Source organism: Triturus cristatus, chromosome 4_2 (assembly GCF_964204655.1).
Source record: "Triturus cristatus chromosome 4_2, aTriCri1.1, whole genome shotgun sequence".
NCBI classification, from domain to species: Eukaryota; Metazoa; Chordata; class Amphibia; order Caudata; family Salamandridae; genus Triturus; species Triturus cristatus.
The window spans coordinates 129,809,515-129,835,342 of NC_140586.1; the positions used below are offsets into that span (position 1 = coordinate 129,809,515).

Below are 25,828 nucleotides of genomic sequence, written 5' to 3' on the forward strand. Positions count from 1 at the left end.
ACATGAGCAAAACGTGCTTGTGCAGAATCCCATTGCCCATCACTGACCTTATAGGCCATCGCTAGGCCGTTTCCTACCCCTCCTTTTTTGTTAGTTCATACCCTTAGAGTCTAACCTTGGACTCCTATTTGTCTTGTATGAGACCAGATGTTTGGGTGCAAACCTTGGATGTTGTATCTGGAAAGGGTGTCTATTAATGATTAAGTTTGTTCTGCTGTTCTAGGAGTCTTCCCAATCTATCCAGGCAGCATTTTCTGTTCAGGGTTGCAGGGGCATTTGCCTTTTACACTTCGATGTGCTTGAATGGTCTTCTTCTCCCTGGCAACAGGTTTGGTGCTTGTGTCATTAGTTTCCATGACTTAAAATGAAGGTTTATGGGATGGAACCAGAGGTTTCTTAGGGCAGAGATGTCATGGGACTGTAGACGGTGACGCTAGATTTCAGCCCATGCACTTTACGGGTTTTGGTTGGAGCGCTATGCTTCTACTCTTATACTTTCAATAACTGAGCAGTGTTATATGTTGGTGGACCTCCACTTAGAACATCACACTATATTCCCTTGGTAGCATGTTAAGGGCTTTCACAATATCTCCTACAATTATTGTCGAATTGCTCTCTTAGATGCAGTAGGAAAACTGTCAAAAGTATTCTGGAACATGCCTATGGAACAAGCCGAGTTTAAGAAAAATCACTCCCTGTGACCTTAGATAGAATCTTATTGTTGCAGTGAATTGTGGAAAAGTGTGTTATTGCTCATGGCCTCCATGTCTATGCAGCTTTCATAGATTTTTCCACAGGATTTGATAGTGGATCACCCAGCGTTATGGAAAAAAAACGGCATAGATTAGGTATGGCATATAAATGCGTAAATAAATTATTGCCTTACATTCTGCTACTTGGTGCAAAGTGCTATTAGGAAGTGACCAGGGTTTGTCCTCTGTAATGCCCACCAAAAATGTTTTAGAACAATGCTGCTGTCTCGCTCCTATATTGTTGTACGTATAGATCTCCAATCTGCTACAACATCATGAATAGGGGGACATATCTGAAAGAAATGCGTTAGTTATAGATTCCTTACCTTAGAATTACCCCCAGGCGTCAGACTAGATCCGGAAAGTTTTTTCATCAGAAGTACCTCTGCGTGTCGGCATCGTGATCACTGGGATGACGTTGCGGCAGCTACTTAGACGCCGCCCTTGCGCGCTTACGTCAGCTCTTTCTTTTTCCGTGCCAGCAAGCGCAGATCCAGGAAGAGCGGTATCTCTGTCATTTTGTTACTAACATTTTCTCGACTCTTGTTGACTTCTTTTTCGAGTCTTCGACTCTGAAGGTGCACGAGGGATGCCCGGTTTCAAGGCCTGCGGTTTCTGTCATCGCATGATGTCGGTGACGGATCCGCACTGCGTGTGTCTTTTTTGCCTGGAGCGCGACCACAACCCCAAGTCGTGCTCTGACTGCCGGTCGATAGCGCCGAAGGCTTTGCGGGAGCGGTTCCGAAACCGGCAGTCGGCCGGTTGAGAGGGAGGTCGAGGGACCGGTCACAGAGCCATCACCACTCCGGTTCAAAATCTTCTGAGTCTTCGCACTCGGGGTCGGGTAAGTCGAAGCATAAGAAGAAGTCAAAGAAGCTTCGTCGCTCTTCGACTTCTCCTCGTCAATCGACGAGGCATGCGGGTGGTGCCCCTCCTGCGGCTCTGCGCGCGGAGCCTGTAGAGTCGACTCCGAGTTTCCCTCCCTTTCCGGGACCCGGAGCGACTCCCACCCAGCTTTGTACGTTCTACGAGGCGATGCATACCATCTTTGGGGGAACCGACCCCGCCGGCGCGCCATCGGACCCCGCGGACTCGGTTGGGAGGCCTAGGTCTTCACTGCCGGCGGCTCCGGCCTCGGCACCGCAGGCCCCCCTTGGATCCAGACCTGGATCCGGATCGGTGCTGGTTGACCTCGTTACACCTCCACCGGCGCCGCTCCGACGGCACCACATCCGCGCTCGACCCCGGCCTCCATCTTGACGTGGACCCGGCGCCGACGGGTACTTGGTGCCCCTGTTCACTCCTGGAGCCTCTTTGCAACCTGAGTGGCAACCAGACGATGAGGAGGAGGACTGGGAGGTGTCAGGGGACCCTTAAAATGATATGGGGACCCTTTAACTGATCAGCTAGGTTCTGACCAGGACTGGAGAGAGGAACTGGGGGATGCCAGTGGTCTTGACATTTCACCTGACCTTGGCATGTTGTCTCCTCCTACCGTGGCTATGGAGGAGGGAGCGTCGTACACAGTGGTGTTGCGTAGGGCAGCTGAGGCTCTTAACCTCGAGCTTCCTGACAGAGGTGCTTCAACCGTCTGCGAGCTCTTCGGAGCCCCTGCTGCCGTTCAGTGAGGCCCTCTCCGACATCCGTGGACAGGATGATTGCCCGACGCCACCGCCCGGCTCTAGGTGACCCCCACTTTCCTCTCCCAACACACCACCCCGCCTCCACCGGAAAGGGAATCCAAGAAGCTTTACCACCTTGGTAAGAACATTTTCTCTTTCACCAGTTTAGGACTGCGGTCCGTAAACACTGCATGTCTCTTGGGCCGTTATTCCCACTCGGTGTGGGATACGGTGGCGCAGGTGCTGCCTCAGTGTCCGGAGGAGGCCTGGGCAGTGCTCTCGCAGGCTGTTGCCGCCGGTAGAAACTCAGCGAAGTTTGCGATACGTTGTGGGCTGGACACCGCCGACTCTCTGGGCAGAACTATTTCCACGTCAGTAGCGCTTCGTCGCTACGCCTGGATGAGGTCCACTAGCTTTTCCGGGAATGTCCAGAACACCTTGATGGACATGCCCTTTGGTGGCTGGCGCCTTTTTGGCCACAAAGCAGACAACGCTCTAGAGCGTTTTTAAGGACTCACGAGCTACGGCCAAGTCCTTGGGCCTCTACACCCGCCCTGCGCAGTCTGCTTTTCGCCTCTTTTGTGGCTACGTAAGGGGTGCCCCTCTACGTCCCGCCCAGAGCCATGGGCCACAGCAAGTTACCAAACCTTTGCATGGCCGGAGGCGTGGGAACAACCGTCAGGGTTCCAGGGGCCAGCGGGCGGGCCAGTCCACAAACCCCCTTCACTGTAGCAGCCTGCAAACCCTCCTAGTCTGACCTTTCAGGCCCATCAAACGCCAGTGGGCATCAGGATCCGCCATCACCTCTCCCACTGGCGCACCATCACGTCTGACAGGTGGGTTTTGCAGATAGTCCGAAGGGGCTACTCCCTCCCCTTCAAGACTACCCCTCTAGCCATGCCACCGAGATACCGCTGCATGTCGGAAGATCATCTGGCCCTTCTCCAGCAGGAAGTTACGGCTCTCTTAGCCAAGTGAGCCATCGAGCACGTTCCTGTCCCAGAAGTAGGTCATGGTTGTTACTCCCACTACTTTCTGGTTCCCAAGAAGGACAAGGGCCTGCATCCTATCTTGGAACACAGGGACGTCAATCGCTTCTTCCGGAAGGAGAAGTTCAAGATGTTGACGCTTGCTCAGGTCTTGTCTGCTTTCGACCCGGAAGACTGGATGGTAGCATTTAACTTGCAGGATGCTTATTTTCACATCCCCATCCTGCCGGCCCACCGGCGTTACCTACGGTTCATGGTAGGCCACGAGCATTTTCAATTCACCGTGCTCCCCTTTGGCCTTACCAGCGCCCCTCGGGTGTTAAAGAAAGTGATGGCGGTGGTCGCAGCTCATTGCGCAGTTTGTCTTCCCCCCCCTATCTCGACGACTGGCTGTTGAAGACGGGCTCGCCCCTGGGAGCCGTCTCCTACCTCCAGACCACGGTCGATCTCCTGCATTCGCTGGGGTTCTCCATCAATGTGCCGAAGTCGCACCTGATTCCCTCTCAGAAGCTCATCTTCATCGAAGCAGTTCTGGGCACGAAGCGGTTTCGGGTCTATCCTCCCAAACAGGGAGTCCGGGATATTCGGGCTATGATTCCGATCTTTCAGCCTCTATCCCGGGTTTCGGTCAGAATGACTCTGAGGCTGCTGGGCCTCATGGCCTTCTGCATCCTGTTGGTCGATCATGCCAGGTGGCATATGCGGGCTCTGCAGTGGGACCTGAGGTTCCAGTGGGCGCAGTATCAGGGAAATCTGTCCGATTGCATCCAGATCTCGGAGGGCACTGCTAAACAGCTGCAGTGGTGGCTCACGAACCAGGATTGGGTCAATGGCAGATCGCTCTCCCTTCCCCAACCAGAACACACGGTGGTGACGGACGCATACCTTCTGGGATGGGGCGGCCACATGGGGGAGGCGGAGATAAGAGGCCTCTGGTCTCTGGCAGAGTCCGGGCTCCAGATCAACCTTCTGGAGCTTCGGGCGATTCGTCTTGCACTGAAAAATGTTTGCTTCCATTTTCTCAACAAAAAAAAGACCAATATACAATATCCATTGTCTCTATCGAATACAGCAGTCGGGAGGATTTTTTGCCAGATATACAGAAAGCACGGCTCACTGCATTTTAAAAGGGCCATAACTCGTTGGTATGAGATAAAGGCTTGAAAGAACTATGACAAATGTGATCCATATCACTTATAGAGCTGGAAATAAGTTTACCTAAATAAATATACAGATTCACCACTTCCAGCTTCTCCCCATTAACATACCCAAAGTAGTTGCAAGACTTCACAGGCTTGTTACAGTTAAAACAAAATATCAAAACCTTACTTTTTGACACATTGATTTACAAAAAATGAGGATCTATAAAGTATAACAATCGATTACTCAGCTCATTAGATGAAGTGTTAAATCAAGAATGACAATGTAATCTGCATAGAGTAGACCGGTACAGTAAAACTAGTTACTTACCTTCGGTAACGATGTATCTGTAAGAAACATTAGTTAGTTATAGATTCCTTACCTTAGAATTACCCCCAGGCGTCAAACTGGATCCGGAAAGTTTTTTCGTTAGCAGTACCTATGCGCGTCGGAAGGTGACGTCGGTCGGCTCCGCGTCCGTCGTCGGCATCGTGGTCGCTGGGATGACGTCGCAGCAGCTACTTAGATGCCGCCCTTGTGCGCTGACGTATGGTTCTGTACACGACTTTCCGCGCCAGAAACGCAGAGCCATGCAAGACACTGACTCCTGGTGCAAAAAGCTAGGGCCCTGAAAGGATATCCTTAACCCTAGAAGTCAGTTCGCAGAACAGGAAGGATGGGTGGGACAGAGATACGCCAGTAATACCAACCCCGGTGGTGGGTCTGCGAACCAAGATCACACCAGAAAGTCCTGGAGAACAGAACGGCCAAAGAAGCAGTCTCTCCGGAATTGGCTGTCCAGGCAGTAGTGTTTAGTAAACGTGTGCAGCAGTGGCTACCTGACAGATGTCATTTAGAGGAACTCCTCTTCCCAAGGCAGTAGTGGCTGCTGTCGCCCTGGTGGAATGGTCACGTAGCCCAACCGGTGGCTCCTTTTTAGCCAGAGATTAGCATGCCTTAATACACAAAACGACCCATCGAAAAATGGTGCGTTTGTGTACGGCCCGACCTTTCTTGGCTCCCGCGTAGCCAACAAAGAGGTGGTCATCCACCCGGAACTGTTTTGTGCGATCCAGATAGAGAGAGAGCGCACATTTTGGGTCCAGATGGTGGAGCCTCTCTTCCTCCTTTGAAGGATGTGGGTGAGGAAAGAAGGTGGGCAAAGTAATGGTCTGCCCGATGTGGAAGGCAGTGTCCACCTTAGGAAGAAAGGATGGACGGGTCCTGAGAACTACCTTGTCTGGATGGACAGACAGAAAAGGAGGTTTACAAGAAAGGGCCTGTAGCTCACTCACCCTTCTAGCAGAAGTGAAGGCTACCAGGAAAGCAGTCTTAAGAGTCAAGAGTCTCAAAGGACAGTTATGAAGCAGCTCACTGGGAGCGCACATCAAATAGGTAAGAACAAGATTGAAGTCCCACTGAGGCATAACGAAAGGGATTGGAGAAAAGAGATGCATTGAGTCTTTCAAGAAGCGGTTAACTACCGGGGACTTGAAAAGAGTAGGTTGATCTGGTAGCCGAAGGAAGGCAGAGATGGCTGAAAGATAGCCCTTGATAGTGCCCAGAGCAGAGCCCTGCTGGGTTAAAGAAAGCAGGAACAAGAGAACTTCAGAAAGAGGGGCAGAAAGGGGATCCACAGCCTTTGCTGTGCACCATGCCACAAACTTGTTTCACAGGCAGGTGTATACCATCTTAGTGCAGGGACACCTGGCTGCCAAGATTACGTCTCCAACTTCGGGAGACAGGTCGAAAGACGTCAGCTGCCGCCGCTCAGTCTCCACGCAAGGAGGTCGAGACTGGACAGGTTCGGGTGGAGGACCGTCCCCTGCTGCTGCGACAGAAGATCCTCCCGAAGAGGCAGTCTGATCGGAGGATCGATGGCCATGTTGAGCAGCTCTGGATACCGGACTCTTCATGCCCAATCTGGATCCACAAGAATGACTCAGGCCCGGTCGCGCCTGATCTTCTTCAGCACTCTGGGCAGAAGTGATTTAGACGGAAAGGCATACAACAGACCGCAACTCCACTCGCGACACAAAGCGTCGCCTAGCCAGTGCCGCCTTGGAAATTCCAACGCGCAGAATTGCTGACATTGCACGTTCTCTTCGGTGGCGAATAGATCTAACCAAGGCTCTCCCCACTGTCGAAAGAGACCTTGCATCACCTCCGAGTGAAGACTCCATTCGTGATCCATCATGAACCTGCGGTTGAGTTCATCCGCCCTGGCGTTCAGGGAACCTGCCAGGTGTTGAATCACTAGGGAAATGCCCTGATGTTTCAGCCATGTCCAGAGGCGGAGGGCCCCCTGACATAGGGTCCACAACCCCACCCGCCCTGTTTGTTGCAGTACCACATGGTGGTGGTGTTGTCCGTGAACACCTGCACTACTCTTCCCCGGACAGAGGGAAGGAATGCTTATGGAAGGTGTGCAATTTTTACTCCCTGGCAGCATTTCAGGCACTAAGACTAGAACTTGGATTAACAAGTACCTATGTACAAGGTTTGGTTGGTGTGGTCACTTGGGGATTTAGGCTGCTGAGGGGAGATGAGAATTCACTAGGGGTTTTATGAGTACGGAAATTCCTAATATGCAGAAAGAAAAAGAATTGTTTTATAGGAATTTTTATAATACACTAAATATGTTTGGGTTAAAGAAGGAAACCTTAGACTCCTTTTCTACTGTTCCGCTTAATAGCTTTTTAAGGCATTCTTCTAGGATCTTAAGTCAAAGTCCTGATGTAAAAGGTTGTAAAGGTAAGAGAAAATTTTACATAATAATTGCTACATGCCAATTTTGAGAACCACAGTTGTATCTGTCTTGGAACCTTGATCATGGAATTTGTAGTGCTTTGACATTGTTACACAGGAATTTACTTCCTCTAAATGTCCTTACGGCGAACAGGTTTAACTCTTGGACTAAGGATAAATCTTGTAATTTTCGTAATATGGGAGTTCAGAATTTAAATAATGCTTTATTTGTCCAGCACTGCATTCCCTGTGAAGTCAATTTTTGAGGCCACTGTTATTAAAATATAAATTTTTAAAATATGTTTGAATGCTTTAGAAGCTCGGTATTTGTTTTTGCGTCCTTTGAATGAGACAATTTGTCAAAGTTTTCAGATTTTTTAGATGTTTTTTACATTTGTATGAAACCATATTGTGGTTAAAATGTGGCTATTTAATCGTGTGGACCTCATAAGAGATACAGATCTTGAGTAAAGAATTTAATTTATTGTAAAGGAACCTACAGAATGTCAGTATATCAACGACAAGTATTACAATTAATTTTCACATCACACATAAATAACATGCTAAAAATGTACCATACTTTGCAACAGGAGTAATCACATTTATACTCCAGAGCAGAGTTCCGTCGTGATGACAATCTGCTCACAATCCCTCAAGGAGACCCCTTTCAGGATATTAGAGGGCTCGCCACCATGTCAGTTCTGCCCGGATCACCTGCGTCACAGGAAGAAAAGTCAAATCCTGACCATTGGGCACCCAGCAGCCCAAAATGAACATCATCAAAATATTGGTGTCACCGAGCCCAGGGCACAAAACCGTGGCAGCCAGATCGCCCTGCACCCTCATCGAAAGGGAAACAGGCTGAGTGGGAGCAGACAGCAGGGTCCACAGATGAGAGTGAATCTTTCGAACCCTGGCATCCAGCAAGGTGACTACGCCCAGATCTGTCCAGAACTGGGCTCCAAGGAAGATGCGATCCTGAGAGGGAACTAGCTGGGACTTCCTGGCATTCACCAAGAACCCATGAGCTGACCGGAGATCCTGAACACTCTGAACATGTGAACAAGTCAGGTGAAGAAAAGCCCCCTTTACCAAACAGTCATCGAGATATGGGAAGATGCCAATCCCCTGGAGAGGAAGAATCTCCATCAGAGGGGCCAACACCTTGGTAGACACCCGAGGAGCAGACTTCAGACCAAATGGCAACACCTGGTATTGGTAATGCTCCTCCCCTACCACAAACTTCAGAATCTGCTGATGATTCGGATGCACGGGAACATGGAGGTGCTTATCCTCCAGATCAATGGTGGCCAAGTAATCCCCGGAGCCACCAGGGGAAGGAGCTGCTGAAGAGACAGCATCTTAAATGGAATGGTCACTACCCACCGATTGAGGAGCTTTATGTCCAAGACTGGCTGAAAGTCCTCTGACACGTTCTGCACAAGGAACAGGATCAAGTACACCCCCCTGGCCAACCTGACTCAATGGCACCAGTTGGATTGCACGTTTTTCCACCAAGGATCTGATCCCTTCCTAAAGTGCTACACTCTTGGCTGGAGACCTGGGGTCAGGCGTTGGGATGCACCCCGTACTTGGAGGAAGTGCGACAAAGCCTATAAGATAGCCTCTCCGAACTATATTCCTCATCCACATGTCGGTGACGGACGGTAGCCAGGCAGGAAGAAAGGCCACTATTCAAACACACACTGGAAGAGAGGCCGTGGGAGACCGATAGTCCGAAGCACTGACTGGATGGCCCGGCTTTGGGCGTGACATCCTGCTGCCTTGCCCTCCAAAGCTGAAACCTCTTCCTGTACAAGGCATAAGAACGGTGGTCCTTGAAAGGGAAATTGCTGCTCTCACAAGCCTCCGAGCGATTCCAAGACTTAGACATCTTGCCAGAAGAGGGCAAGTAGGAGCAAGTGTGCTTCTTGTCCTTAAACGATTTCCGGATCAGACCATCCAACCGATCCCCAAACAGCTTGCCACCCTCAAGAAATGAAGCCTTCTCTGCCAGGTCTGTCTTCCAGTCTCTCAACCACAAGGTGTGCCTGGCCATGAGAAGTGCATAGTAAGCCACAGAAGCTGCTTTGATGACATCAGCTGACACATCCATCAGGAACTTAGCCTGTTGCTTCATGTCAACCAGAACATCGGATACATTGGCACCCTACTGCATGGCTGCCGCCAAGGCTTCAAAGTCCTTCACCAATGACTGGGCTGCTAACGCCCCATACAATGCTGCCTGGAGCACCAGGTTGGAAGCAGAGAAAGATTTCTTAAGGCCACCATCCAACCTGCGATCAACATGATTTGATGGCAGGCAATCATCCGTATTTAAAGAAGAACGCCCAATGAGAGGAGCCAGGATGGACTCCACCTTGACAGAATCCAGCAACAGCTTATCCCCGTCCCCCAATATGTAGGATTTCAGGAGAACCGCGGAACCTGGCAATGTTCAGGCTCCGACTAGGACCTAAAAATCTGCTCCTTGATTATCGGATGCAAAGGGAAAGCCAGTGCCGCAGACTTAGTGAATTGTGGGAACAGAGCATCAGCAGTCCCCTCCACCGGAGGTGACGCCAGGCCCAGATTGTCTCTAATATGGTCCAGTAGAGTCCCCATCATCATCCAGCCGGGCAGAGGGAAGCCTAGTCTTGCGTTTGGCAGACAGGGCTCTAGTGACAGCGGCATCAGTCATAGCCTGAACCTCCAGGGCCGTCGGGGATACCGAAGCCCCAACCGGGGCAACACCAGCACCCCTATTAGGGTCATCCAAATAGGAACCACTGTCCTCTGAATCTGGGTAATGAGTCCTTCTCCTCTTTGCCCCATGCTTTTCCACTGTATTCACCAACTAAACAGACCCCAGAAATCTCAGAATAAGTAGGACTCAAGAAGTCCCTCCCTAGGGGCGAGAACCAGTAAAAACACAACAAGCCTGCACAGGCCATTCACAGGGCCATGAAAAATTCTGAACACTACAGGCCCCTATAATAACGGGCCAAAGCCTCCGCACTGTAAGCCCATCCCCCGGGACTCACCTGAAGCTCGCCATCACGCCTCCTTGCTGCACGCTGCCTCCGGACACCGCCAAACTCGGCATGGGGCCAATTAGTCCTCGCATGCTCCCCTACCCTCCGGGCATATGTCAACTGGGAACTCTGAAGTCACAGTACTACTAAACTGTATGTATAAAAGTTAATCTACTTCTCCAGACAAACCTGCAGTATAGAATTAAATGGATCTATCATTGAGTCTAAAAATTCCATTGATTACCTGTGTTGTATCCAGTTTCTTGGCATTCACCACAAATTCCACTTCCTACAACTGACGGGCTGCCAGCTGCTGACATTCTATGGCTTTCTGAGTTCTTCATTTATTTATTTTTTGTATTTTTTGTTTAAGGTCTTGTCTATAAACCTCTTCAGCTGTCTGTTGGTGATCAGAGTTATTGTAGGCAGAATAGACTTAGATTGTACTTTGAGTCCACCCATTGCTCCTGATTCAATGGTTTTCCTTGATGTTCTTGGGAATGTCCCACCCGAAGAGCATTTTGGTCCCAGTGTTTTGATTAGATGAAAGTAACCTTCCACTGCTGACGTAAGACTTTGCAGTGCAAGGAACTATTTTCCATCCCGCTTTTGTGTTTCTGACCCCGCTTAGTTTATTAAAGAATGAGGTTTCCCCAATAGCTGCTAACCCCAGTACTGTCCTTTCCCCACCTGCCACTCTGATTGCCGACAGCCACCTTGAAATGATTTTTAAATCATTCCAAAATGGGCATCTGGTGGTGTTCATGTGCATTGGTAATCTCAGAATCATTTTACGTAAGCTAATAGAAACAAGATTCCAAGATGGCTGTGATCTGTGTGCACACATGCGCAGTGGCGACCTTATAATGGCATATCAAGAAAGCCAACTCAAGTATGCATTGTGGCCATCTTATAATTTCTTTTTTTTAAATCTAAAACAAAGCTGTTACAATATGTTGCTGCACATAAACATACCTGCTCAACAGTCAACTTTTAGTTTAAGAAACTTAGTTCTTTTAGGTAAAGAAAACGCTTTACAATATGGCTGCTGCATATGTCCTTTGAATCATGTTAATAATCTTTAATTATTTTCCAAAAAAAACAATTACAAGATGGTCGCTGCCTGTCTGGGGTAAAATGAGCACTGGCAAAGCTGAGCACTGGCAAAGCTGAGATGTCATGCCTGAGACCTGTTGATTTTAGAAGTGCTTATTTTTTCTCTAATAAGGAATAGTTTAATAACAATACGTAAATAGTAATTCCCTTAGTTTATTGCCATAGAATCCTGAGTTGTAACATTTAGACTGGAGCAACAGAGCAAAACTCAAAGAAGCCGAAGCTTCAGTGCATGAATCAGATTTTTGAAAGGGTGAAGTCAACAGCCATGGCTATCACAGCACACTGAAACTCATCCGTTGGAGCTCAAGCCTCTGGTCCCCCAGCTCTGTGGTGCTGTCAGACTTTTCACCCCATTTAGAATGGCCAGGGCGTGGGACACAGTTATTGCCATTTGCCTTAGGGGCCCTCTGAACCTGCTGGATAGTGGCAGTTGACTGGAATTTTTCCTGCCTGACCTGACTTTCTAACCTTAGTCTTACTAAAGGTTTACTTTTGTCTGCTATAATCAAAGTTTTGGGAAAGTACTCAAGGCCACAGTTCAGTTTTTTAAAATATCTTATTGGTATCCTCCTGTATTGGGACATACTGCACAGAAATAATAGAACTATATGTTTTATACTGATTAAAATATATATATATTTACAGGTTTCAGGAGTCTGTATATCTTATATATTTCCAGTAGATTTTAGTGTTTACTTTTATGATGTATCTATATCTTATGTAGAACATGCTGACATTGATCTTAATTTCTAATGTTTCAAAGGTTGTCTAATTTTTCCTCCATTACATTTCATAAGTAGTGCTTTTCCACCGTTGTCCCTCAAAAGCAGCACTAGAAATTATTTGAAGATCACTTTCTCCCTCTTTGTACATGTGTCCTCTTCGTTTAGCAAGACCACTAAGTGCCTCCTAATGCCAGGCCAGCCTCCCACTCAACTAATGCTTATCTTAAATCTGATTCGTTGTTAAAGCTCAATGAATTGAATGGGAGGAGGAAGCATTTTTAGTGCTTCATGGGATCAAAATGTCAGCCATGTAATGATTTTTTCATCTGTAACTATTTTTCTTTCCAAGGCATAGTGTTTGATTCTAGCATATCTGCCCCTAAAAATTGGACCAGAACTGAGGAAATACGTTTTTTAAATATCGTGTTTGAATCACCTTGCTGCGCACATTGACCCTCCAGTCCCTGTGCTTTATTTTTCGTTTCTTCTTCCTCATCACAGTGGCTGGAAGATCGCCGGCGGAATCCTGATCCTCATTGTCTGCTCCATAAACATGTACTTTGTGTACGCCTATGTCTCTGCTCTGCAGAGCATACCACTATACGTAGTGGCATCCCTCCTCTCTGTGATGTACCTCTGCTTTGTAGCATATCTGGTAAGTGTGTCCTTTGTCCAATTTTTTTACTTGCAGACTTGAATTGATCTCCTGCGTCTTGTGCATTATTGTTGGTGGCTTTATGTAACACCAACTATCACAGAAACTTGCTTTTTATGCCCTCTATGCCACCTTTTACTCTGCTTTTTGGAGCTGGTTATTACAGCATTTAGATTCAGAAGCATCAAACTGCACTCAGTTGTGTGTTTGATGTTTCCAGATATTTAAATAGAAGCCACAATGTTGCTTGTAAATACGAATAGCGGAAAAAGAGAAAGTGATTTTAGATATTCCTTTCTTATGTGTTGTTCTCTCCAGGCACATGTTTTCCATGCCAGTCTCTCAGATGACTTATAGTCAACCATTGAGTCAGATGTTAATGGCCTGAATGTGCTAGTGTGGGTTGCCGGATATGGTGCATGTGATTCCTAATGGGTGAATGACTAACTAGATAATGGGAAGAGTATTTTCAGAATGAAGCTGTATCTCTAACATCCTTTGAAGTCTAACGGATCCCCACAGCATTCAGGGTACCAATGGCTTACACATTGATAAAGTGTACCAGGATAAATGCAGTGTACAAAGGTACAGACATATGCATTTGAGAAATCTCCCCTAGAATATACTTGAAAATATAATGGTGAGCATGATATTCTCTGCAGTCTCAGTAGTTTAACTCTTGATATAGTACTGCAAGATCTTAGGAACATGGTGACAGCTTTAGAACATGGTGTACTGAAACATGAATACAGGTGCTAATACATCAATTTACACTGTAGCAGGATTTACAAATAGTATTAAAATGTGAGAGGTATTCTGCATGCATTTTAGATTTGGATGTATGCACTGGGTGCAGCTTGTAGAAGGTGTTTTTTAAAAAACTGCAGTTTTACCTCCTGTGGAAGACTGAAATTGATGTGCCTGTACTTGGAGAGCATTCCACATCTTGGTCATGTTTCCAGTAAAAATTGCTTGAGGTATGAGAACTTTTTAAATCTGGGAGAGTCAAGGGTGACCATAGCTGGATTTCTTAGGATTCTGTTGTTGCCGCAGTTCTGAAGCAACCCAGCTAAAGGTAGAATATCCAGCAGTGTGCTAACTAAATTAGATAGCAATTTGTTCAGGGTAGAGAAAGTAACATATGATATGATACCAGTGCCTGAAATATTAAGTTGCGTTGCCTAGACAGAACGATCAGGAGAACCCTCTTCTCTGTTTAGTGATACACTTTATGGCCTACTGTAATCTCACCTTAATGAAAACTTGATGCAGCCCTAATGTATGACACTGCCTCCTCTTTCCTCCCTCCCACGTGCTTGCTTATCTCACGTGCTCTTTGTTGCTCATTCTCTCTCTCCTGCTCTTTCTCTTGTCCTCTCTTTCCCTATCTCCCACGTGCTTGCTTATCTCACGTGCTCATTGTTGCTCATTCTCTCTCTCTCTCCTGCTCTTTCTCTTGTCCTCTCTTTCCCTATCTCACTTTGCCTCCATTTCCCACTCCTATGTTTTTCTGGCCATGAAATAACCATGTGATTATTCTTCTTCCGTTTGCAGAGCTGGCAGTGTTTGGTGGCGCTTGGAATTTCATACCTCGATTGTGGTCAGAGGGTAAGCATCCATCAGATTATGCTGACCGAAGAGCGACCAGATTCCCCGAGTATCTAACAGCTCCAAGTATCTAAGAGCTGAGTCTATCTGTGCACAGCAGGTAGCCATCAGAGCCAGTGTGTTTCTATGGTTTACTGTGTGAACATATCCAAATGTATGTGCGGTATGCACAGAAGACGCCTAGGCGTAGGAACGTAACCTACTTCCTGTAATTTTACTGCATTGAGTTGACATATGCTTTGTATTTCTGAGAGAACTTTCTCCTCACCAACCACAAAAAAATGTCCTTTCCTTTGCTGACCATCTCGACATGTGTTAATGATCAAAAATAGGGTTTGATACAACATATTCAGTATACAGTGGTCAGTCATATGAGTGTTAACTATTTTTAAAATACTCAATATTAATATCCAATTTCTGATAATCCACATTAAGAGTAGAGAAATTGAGACAGACGGTTACATTGATTTGCTTGCGATCAAGCAGAGTGTATTTGACTGGAAAACAGGCCATTAAATATCAACTATTGACACTAACCCACCCCTTCAAAACAAAACAGAGTAGCAGATGAAATTAAACAATACAAACGGCTTCAATGAACAATCGCACTGTTTTTCATGTCACCATTAGCATGCATCAGGCAAAAGTAACTTTGTAGGAAGCCAACATTGAGTGGGGCAGTTGGCAAGATCTTTAAATTCCAGCTGCTTTCTCATCCAAACCTATGAGAAGAAAATCTCTTAGTATGCCAGGAGAGTAAAAAAAAGTATTCCAATGTGTGTACCAACTGGTCTGGTCTTGCATGCTGCCCTGTTGGTAGTATGGGAAGGTGAGAGATACTCTATGCACACGTGGTTGCATACCTACACTTTTTATTTTTTTACGTATTCCTCCATGTCTGGCATCCTGTGATCACTGCAGAGGGTCCTTTTGTCACAAGAAAACAAGCCTTTCGTTGAAACGCTAGAAGGCTTTCTTCTGGCCCAGATAAAGATTTGTCTTGCTGTAATCTGCAGCACTCATGTTATAAAACTTTCGCTTTATTCAGAGTGCCTCCTCTTCCCCACTGGAGTACTTAACGTAATTGTGTAGATCCATTCCGGTTCACCGATGTTCCCACCACTATAGTGCAGTATGTTAACACCACTGGCGGGAACAGTGTCTGCTCATTTATTCCACCACTGGCTTTGGTTAGTAGACAGTCATGTACTTACATAAAATGGCAAGTAAGCAGTGCTCTCAAAGACACCTGCTTTCTCAAAGTACACTTCTCATTTTTAAAATATTTTTATGATTTGGCGACACATAATCTCTTTGCTGAAGTATTAAACCTAGTCAAAATGTCTTCCTACCTCCCAAAAACAAAATGGTTCCTTTGGGTTAGCGTCTTCCTATTTGTTTTTTGCTCTTCTCATACATTGTCAACCAATACTAATTTCTTCAGAATTCATGATCTATTATAAATGTGTTCAATGCTCGACAGGTAATGTGGACAGGACTATCCGATTTATTCAACCATATTAAAAGTAGTGTGAGACCTGTTAACACAAAGATCAGACAACTACAGAACCTAAACACAACTTCTCAGTAGTAGTTCCATCAAAGCATTTATTAGTGACTTTCATCAATTGATTGTTGGCCGGAAGGGGAATTATAATGCAAGTGCACCTCCGAAGGTTGTTTCTTGATGGTCAGCAAAGTGAAAATACATCGGTGGGCTTTTCTGTGCCCCCTTAATGATTCAGTATGTGCTACCTTAGAAATATGCAAGTAATTATTGATACAATATGAACATATAACTTAAAGGAGAACCTGTGTACATTTTTCATCACGCTGTACTGCTAATTTGGCTCACATATACTGGTGTGAAATCAGGCTTCTTGACAACCTAGCATAGCGCCACCTAGCACATTGGCCATTACTCTTTGAATCAGAATGTATAAACAATTTAGTGTGGATGCACAGAGGCCAATGCATGAAAACAAGCATTTTTTACCTTTCAGCAGTCTGCTATATATTTTGAATTAGTGATGCTTTATTCAGGCTAAGGCTGCATTTCACTGGTGTGTTAAAGGGAAGTGAACAGAAAAAAGTCTTTAAAAAACAAGACAATGCCTCCGAAAAGCCTCACCCATTGCCAGTGATAGTATGCCATTAATAATGGTAGAAACTATCATCAATGATCATACTATGAATCTTTAAAAGCGATCATGATTTAACAACGTTCAGCATACATTGCCTTTAGAAATTATAATACAGTATTGTATCATGAAGTTTGAAAGTCACAATATTTTGGACTAGAAATTAAATTATGACCATTTGCAGCATGTAGACCAAAACAAGTATGCTGCACTTCCCCAGGTCAAGCAAGTAAGGCTGATGTGTATCACCCAAGCATTACACACAGAAACAAGTCAAATACATAAATAGTTTGAATCTGAGCTTGTTCTCTGATTACATTCTTTCCTCTTTTTCGGAACTTTAATTCCCAGAGGGAGGTTAAAAAATCTCTGTGCGTGTTACCATGTGCCAATGTCTTGAAAGCATCCACTTTCTAGTTAGCTTGAGCAACGTTTTAAATGCTGTTATGATCCCTTGCCTCAATACTTCAAATGTAAAATGGGGGGAGTGGGATGGGGGTGCAGATGAGGCTTTTGAGAAGCCTGCTGTCACAATAGCCTGCCCTCTTGTATTGTGTTTGAACAAATCAAATGATCTTTATCCTGGAGATCCACACTGCCACTATTCAGAAAGTGCCCTGTATTAGGAATGACTGTGTCGAAAAGCAAGTATTGACAATTTTTTAAGCCCCTTTAAAAGACCTCCTGCAAACTCAAAAATGTTTGATCAAGCTTACTTTCTAACAAATTTAACTTGCTTCTGTAAACATAGCATATTTTCGGATGTCTATGACAGAAACCTGCTTTGATGGAAAGTTGAATAAAACATACCTTTCAAGAACCCTCTCAGAATGCTAAACACACCGTGACTTAAGGGGACTAAGTACTTTCTCAATTGAACATGATAAGCCTTGTTCAAGGAACAGATGGATGTGATCAGTATGCTCACTCTCATCAGATGAAGGCTCACCAATTGTCAGCTAAATATAGTTTGGAAATCACATAACAATATAAATGACTTCTGTCCAAGGGATGTACATTTTCAGGAAATAAAATTAAAATTGGTCAGAATATTTAGAATTAGGCAGGCACAGAGATTGTGTAAAGAAGGAAGGCTCTGGTCTTTTAGCACGCTTTGTGTACGGTCTATGTCCACTATCCTTTAATCTATATTAACAGCCACCTCCCTTTCTACAATATGCTTTGCTAGTGCATACTCGTGTATCCCTTCGTAAAAAAATAGTCTCATTGTCTGCAAAGGCTGGAGGGAATTGTATGTAATGCTGATACGGCAGGGCTTAGTATGGGGCTCCCTTCCCAGGTGGAGCTGGGTCGTGTCATGCTACTGCTACCTCCTGCCAACATGTTAAAGACATGCCTAAAGCTAGTTCTAATTCTGATGATGCCGGTGAGCCATTGTTGACTCTGTAGACCTACTGAGGTCTTCATTCAAGGTTCTCCCATGGCACCTTAAAAACAATTTTTATGTTTGTTTTCTAAAATACCATTATTCCATCTTAATGTGTCTTCCTAAACATGGAAATTCCAAGGTCACCTAATCCCTGTCTGTTTGGCAAGGAATGCCATCAATTGTGAGAGTTCATCTGTGGACTTCACCCATGTCCTTTTTCCTTCACGCCAAAATGAGGGAGTGCTATAGTAGATGGTGCCACATATCATGTCTCAATCTGCATTTATGCAGCACGCTAACCTTTATCAGCATATTTTGGAAATAATTCAAATGAACCCTTTTGGTGCGCTTTACTTACATGTGCAGCTGGATTCTCGGCCTTTGAGGTGAAATTGCATGGTTTTATTGTGCTATTCCCACAACTAAAAATAGCTCTATTCCTTCTATCAGATTAATGATGTTTGCTGTCTAGCTTTGGCTTCAGTGCATCTGGAATATATGTTGATATAATACGCATAGCCACAAGAGATTCTTAGTCTGGAGGGTTTGGTTTGAGGGAAGTACAATTTGTGAGAGGTGGAATGATTCCCAGCCCATATATAAAAATAGATTTCCACATATTAGAGGAAAAATACACAGAGGTTCTTCTTTTAGAATTGTCAAGAAATCATGCCCTTTCCCACTATTTTGTAAACACCATGCGGTTTCACTTCACAAGCACTGTTCATGCCACAAAATGCAATTGCAATAACGTTTCTCAGATAGGCTGGGATTGCAGTTGCTGCAAAGCAAATGGAATGCAGATTGTAATGTGGTAATTTATACAAACTCCCTTTGTGACCAATGTTGGACATCTGAAATAAGTAAATATTCTGATGATTTCTACTTTTAGAATTTGATGCCACTTGATTCATTCTGATGATTTCTACTTTTAGCATTTGATGCCACTTGACTCAATTTCCTGTATGAATTCATGGTCCTTTATATATGTATCAGATTTCAGCCTACAGCAGTATCTGGGCCCCTTTTCTGTGCTGTCAATATTTCCATTTGTATGGCAGCATGAGAGCTATAACTATGCCATATTTCATATGTGTGATTGATATTTATGATCGTCTATAGGCCAGAGCAAAAAAAAGGTTTAAAAAAATCTGTATTTGTTTTTCAAGATGTCCCATAGAATATGCCATGTGCTACTCACACAGCACATACTACATTGTTACTAAATAAATCACAATTTAGGTAACTATGCAGCTTTAAGAGACTATATTTAAATATATATGTATTTCAGTTTCAGAAAACAAACCTAATTGGGTGTTGCATATATTTTTAGGTAAACTCAAATTACATATGGTATATTCCCCAGACCTACCGTGACCAAGGGGTCCTGATAATTCTTTGGGTGGAGAAATGCTGGAAATTTAAAATTATAGGGAAAAAACTTGGAGGAAAGTGTCAATTTCTGCATGTTATCCTTCGTATTCAAACCTGAGACCGTCTTCTTCCAGCATATAAAAACTCGGGCGAAATGCCACTAACCAGCAGTGTTCCTGCTTAACATATAATTTTCATAGTATCTGTCTCAATCTCCCATCATGATTGCATCCCAGCACACAGCACAAGTTTAACTTTTTTATTGTGTAAAACTGTTCATGAATTGACAGCAAATATTTTTATTTGCTACTATACTTTTTGCATTTGGCTTTGTAATGTCCTTGAATACAGCTGCGTCTTCTATCAATTTGAGAGGGAATAGAGTCTTAAATAGACACAATTTCCATGCATTGCAATTGCAAGTGTGCAGTTGAAACCGCAACAAAATGAATAGCAATTTTGAAAAGTAACCTATGCAGAATTTTTTTTCAAAGAACTGCAATGCTGATCCTTAAAGACACTCTGCATTCCAGCAGCTTTTCCTTAACTGCATTCCTTTCCTAGATTTCATTAAAATTAAAATGTGATGGTATTTTTGTTTGGCTGGTAGATATATAAGTGTTGGACAAGTGTTTGCTTAACCGTCCGCATTGTGTAACCAACTAACAGCTTCTGTATTTAAAAGAAATGTCACCAGATAGTGCTTGTCAACTAACCAAATTCTTTTCAAACTAACCCAGTTACCTTTTGTCTCCATTTGTATGCTGAATGTGCATCGATCCACCATTTTGCAGTGCTGTTTGAGGATGATGTTATGCTCCAATATAATGTATGTCTTTATTTTATTTGCCTAGGTAGTTTTATAGAGAGGGTTTATATTCCTAAGCCCATTTTCTGTAATCTCTTAAGAGAATTTATTATGCGTTTTTACAATATGCTAGTTTGTTTCCAAAAATGCATAAGTAATATATCTTACGACTGGCTCTTCTGGGCAGTTGCTAATTTTAATGAACGCGTTCTATTATTAGTTCATTGTGAATCTGAAGTTCTTGGATTGAGTGCAAGCATCTGATTTGGACCATTCCTTGTATTTTGTAGCAAAGGGTTTCTGTGTTAACAAAGAAACCTCTGACATGGATGCACTTGTTGAGCTGTTAGTACCTTAAGCCTTAAAGTGGAAAACCAGTTTTACCTTTACAAAAACTGTTCTCTGATTACATATGTAATTTTGCATCTAAACCGTCAACTATCTTTTAAGATGTCCTTTTCAACTTAACTATGGTACTCACCCATCCAAATAATCATTGCAGAGCATACCAGACTTCAGTAGCTTGAAAACCACTGGATTCGGGCATGTCACATGTTCACTTTTGTGCGCCAGTCTTAGAGTAATGTTATGGTCCAGATAATAAAAAATCTTTTTGAAATGAGAGTTGACGTTACAGAAGCACAAAGACATCATATTGCTGCTAGGCTGCTATTTCTGCTTTGTTAATTTAAATTGTAGACATAACAAATTATTATTATTATAACATGTAAACCTTATGGTTGGAACCTGCACATTCACTTTTTTGCTTACCAGTGGGATTTGTTTTCAAGATGTTGAATCCAATCCAAAGTCCGAGAGATGTTTAATTTAACTATCCAACCTGCACTTTTTGCAGCAAAAGTGTTGCCTTTGTGTGTAGGGGTTTGCTCTCCACACTGTTAGCAAGTCCCGAGAAGATATAGAAGGAGATAGCGTGTCTGACGTTTACATGTGCTGTTAAAGTCACAAACTGATGTAGCTGTAGTGTGTTTGCTGTACCTCCTGAAAACTTGTGGCAAGCAGGATGTTTAACAATTGAATTGTTTTTTGCTGTTGTATTGTTTGAAAATGAAAACTTTGTATATATGGCTTTGCAACAGTATAATTATTTAGCCTTGTGGCTTGTTATTATCTTTCGATTATGTTTGTTAATTAATATAGTTTTGCACACTGACATTCCTTTATATGCAGTTGATCGGTTGCTTCTAAAGTCAATGAAAAATACATAATTGATATATTAATGATGGTTAATCTTAAATCTCTGCTTTAACTGAAAGAGCTGCTCTAAAAATGTGAAAATTACATATAGTGCTAACCTACTTCCTGTTCAGAAATGGTGGGTAGTTAGTACATTGATCAAATCAAGTGACAACATCTCCAGTATAAAGTGTTATTTTTTTAATGTTTTTTCTCAGCGAAGTAAAAAATATGTTGCTTATTATTTGTATTATTTCTTTTCTAAGTAACCAACATATTTTATTTACTCTAGGCACTTTAATATATAGATGACCGTTTTAGACTGTACTGTAGACTAAAGGCAGTAACATGAGTTAGTGTAGATTTTTAGACATTCTGTTGATCCTAAAAGTGTGGGTCTGTGGATACTTTGTATCAGATCAGATTGATAGATGTATAATGCATATTATCATTTAAAAACCAAGCAAAACGTTACTTCTTTGCTATTTTAGCGTGTCTGCCCCACTGGACAGATGATGCAGATGTAATGTGAATGGGAAAGGCATATATATATATATGTTGCCCCACAAATTACCCCCAAAACATCCTTAAGTATTGCTGAAGTTTAATTCCCAATGAACCATTTCACCATCTCTACATTGGTCTGTTGGTAAGAATAATCTGCAGTCAGAAAGAATGCATTTGTGCTTAAAAGTTCAGTGATGTATTTTTTTTGTATATCTTAAATGCTAGACAGCAGCTAAGGAACTCATGTTAGGGTAAGAATACAAAATCACATAACATTTGTTCTGCAAATGGATTTTTGTTTAACTGGTAATTGACTTCTTATTTTTGTACTTTTTTTGGTAAAGATGCTGAACGTCCATCTGCTAAATTTTGATTACACTGATAGAAAAGTATGATGTTGAAGAAGGAGAGCCACTTTAAGTAGCAGTAGATTTCAGGTTGGACATGTGATCATGTGCCTGCATGCTGATTTTGAATTGGCTATGGTAACAATATAAATAGGCACACAAATCGGAACCCTATCAGTAACAGTTACCATCTGTACTGATGGATTTCCATTGCAATCAGTGTTGTTGAGGTGCACTATGTTTTCGTGGTAGACACTACAACCTTCCCGAAGTGTCCTGAATCCAGTGCTATTCTTAAGACATGTCTGTAGTGTCGACTGCTATAAGTAGAAACTGAGAACCCAGCTTCACCCTTTTGAAATAAATACCCACGCACACCTACCTTTTCCCCATAATTCGAATTAAGCCCCTCTGGTCAGAATGACTGAAGTTGTATGGTCAAGGATTATTGTTTATCAGGGATATAATGGCTTTACCTTTGCCTTGATTACTGTGAATATTCAAACTTTAGTTTTGTTTGATTTGCGTTATTTGTATTGATACGGAGGTATGAAATCTTAGAATGAGGTGCATGTAGATGATCGATGGCAGGCTATAATTATGTAGGTCTTGTGGAATCGCAATGCTTTTTAACTCGTACGTTAAGCTCCTTGTGTTTCCTTTATTGGAAGGCGGAAAAGAGTAGTGCTTTAATGTGCGGGTCCCCGTACATGTTTAGAATTATCTTAGCCTTGAAGGCACTCTGTCATCTGAAGTACAAATGCAGCAGACACCTAGTACTGCTAACAGTATATTAGAACAGTTCATCCAGTCCTGCAGTTAAAAACACAGTGATTCCTACTTAGTATTGGTTTTATTCTAATTGAGAATTTGTAAAAAAAAAAAAAGTGGAGCTTCACAATGCTCATTGTTTCTTCGAAAAAGAACCTTCACAAATATAAATGGATCTGGAACCATTGCTACTCTGTCCCAAAAAGCCAATGTTTATATCCTTTTATGAACTGTTCAACCACCTGGATTACATCCAGCTGTCTGTTGTAAATTATGTAAAGTAAAAAATAAATCTGATTTGATTGTGCACAATGAGAAAGTATGATTGACCGTTTGATGCACATTTTATAAATTGTGCCATAGTCAAGAACTGTGAAAATATCTGTGCTTTTATTGCCCGTAAAAACTGTCAATAAAAAGCTGTGGATATTTCTTTCAAGAAGGCTTCTTGTGTTTTTTTTATTGTTACATTTAGTGATTTTGTGTTGAAAATATCTTAAAGGTCATCTGTGTTTTGACTCCCCATTGGTAGTTTTAACGTTTTTTTGATTACCGGTTGTGTGACTCACATCTGTATTTCTCATTGCCGGTACCTCCTCATTGTTTCCCATTTTAAGATTTAAATTCACAATACATACAAACTCAACCTTTTTACATTCTATTGTCTTCATTAAGTGAGTATTAGAACTAACCTACAGAAGACTAAGCATTTAATGTAAAACAAAAGTACAAATTCTGCATCAACTTGATTATATAAATGATGCATCTGCTAATTTTGCTGTTAATATTACTTTTTACATGCACCCTTGTGCAAAGAGACGAGAGTAGTTTCCGTACTTTTTAATATTTAATCAAAATAAATGTTAGGGTGTCCAAGGAAAGACCAAGCTATTTATGAAAGGAATGTTATAGTATATCATCTGGGAATGTGCAGGGGACCTATTCACCAGACAGCCCATACACTGATCTATATACGGATAACAGAAATGTGTCATGTTTTTAAAAGCAAGTCCTATGGACAGTCACCTTCCCTCCCCTCCCCCCCCCCCCCCACACCACTCTCACCCCCACCCAATTTACATTTGGGAATAGAGGGAAAATTGAGGTAAACAAATACGCTTGACGTGTTGCTATTGTTAAAAAGAATAAATGCAGTGCGAGACTATAGTTTGTCAGCATAACAGGGCTGCCTAGGGTGGGGAGGAGGTTCTGCAGAAAGAGACATTGAATTGCACTGAAAAACATCTAAGCGTGTATTAAAAATAAGCATTGTAGCTTGGGTAAGACTGGAAGTCCTGGTCTGCAGCCTATATGTGTTCACATAGTTTACCCCCTGGTACAAATGGTAATGTGAGTCACTTTTTCTTGCTGTGCATAAATTAAAAGAAATACTTTTCTTATAGTTTCTTTTTTAAATGGAAATGTGCCATTTATGCAAATTTTCTTATTAAATAAAATGCGATGGGGATCCCTGTGCTCCTTTTGCACCTTTTTATGAAGCATTAGTAGAGGAAGGTCCTTAATTCTCACCTCCATCTTATTTTACTCTAAGCAGTTGACTTGCTTATAGATGATTCATAAACACAGCACCACACCTGGTTCCACTTCTGTGCCAATCTGTCCTCTCCAGAATGTAATTGGAGAACTTGAAAAAAGGTTACTTCAGGTTCATTCTTTCTCTCCTTTTCAGTTGTTAGGATATCATGACACATCCAATCATTATTTCCATCCTCTTTTTTCCCCAATAGAAATATTTTATATTTAAAGCATTTATTTTTAGGTATTGTGAGTTCATGCTGTGCTATTTTAAAATGACCCTAGGCTGGGATTTAATATGGAGACAGTCTAGGTCGACTGGCCTGGAAAAAGCTAGGTTAACAGAAGTTGTGAAATAGTGACAATAAGGTAAAGAAGTTGAACTAATGGGGGAACATCATAGATGATACTATGGATTATCATACTCCTTTTGAGATAAATCTTTACAGAGGTGGTTTGTCTACAGTGCTTGGAACACATGAATAACATAAAGTCACAATGTAACACACTACTTATGCAAATTGGAAATCTACCCTTCTACCAAAGACAACATTGTTTAATCTAGTAATTGATGGGTATCCCAGCTTGTCCCTTTATTTCGTTGTGCTTCAACCTCCGGTTTATTGCTAGACTGTTGGCACAGTGTGACCCTTGAGCCCTGATTTCAAAGGGGGAACTTTCCCATCTTTTGAAACATTGGCTCATTTAATTGCTGGCTGTAATATCAGAGTTAATGCAAAGTAACCTAGATTGTGGCCAGAATTTACAAATTGGTGCCAAACAAGTCTTAACGACTACTATGCAGCACTCAACCTCCATTTTGCTCTTTGGGGATTGTCCAGTTGTCTGTGGAGCAGATGTGTCAGCTTTTGCTGTTGCTTTGTAGACCTCCAAACGGCATTGTTTATCCAAACCAATGGAAGAAATAGGATGGAAGATACTTTCAGATCACACTGACCTTGTAGTCTGGATTCAGTTGGAGTGATCATTTTACACTTCCCTGAACCCACTGTCAACCATACACAAAATAATATTCTGGCTAGTAGTAGACCTAGGTACATAAGAATGAGATAAGAGCAGAAGCAGAGGCACTGGATATAGCCACTCCGCTTTGTCACATATTTCCAATTCTTTAGGGGATGTTGAAATATTTTGTCTTCCTATACCTGTAAAAAAAATTGCATCTTTGAAATTAATGCAAAAATATGGAGGTCTATTAAGCATTTTTTTATTACGGACAATTAACTTCGGTATTATGTGATCACTCACTCTGATTCAGTTATGTTTAAAGCAATTCATTCATAAACTGCATTATAATAGTACACTACTGTTCTAGAGTCCACCTGACAGCCAGCATTCACTTT

General features: G+C 42.9%; 1 protein-coding gene across 8 annotated transcripts in view; it reads left to right on the forward strand.

The window, feature by feature from the left end:
• The window catches only part of SLC11A2 (solute carrier family 11 member 2), a 475,484-nt gene that overhangs the window by 379,602 nt on the left and 70,054 nt on the right, over positions 1-25,828 (forward strand). For 6 of the 8 annotated variants that reach the window (XR_014960527.1, XR_014960528.1, XR_014960529.1 and 3 more), the window contains 2 exons: positions 12,632-12,785; positions 14,340-14,393. Coding sequence is in view for 5 of the 8 variants with exons in the window: in XM_085600792.1 (XP_085456918.1) it covers positions 12,632-12,785; positions 14,340-14,393 (208 nt within the window). In the remaining 3 variants the exon portion in view is untranslated. Of the gene's footprint in view, positions 1-12,631; positions 12,786-14,339; positions 14,494-25,828 lie in introns of all 8 variants that reach the window. The other 2 variants (XM_085600794.1, XM_085600795.1) reach the window with 1 other exon arrangement.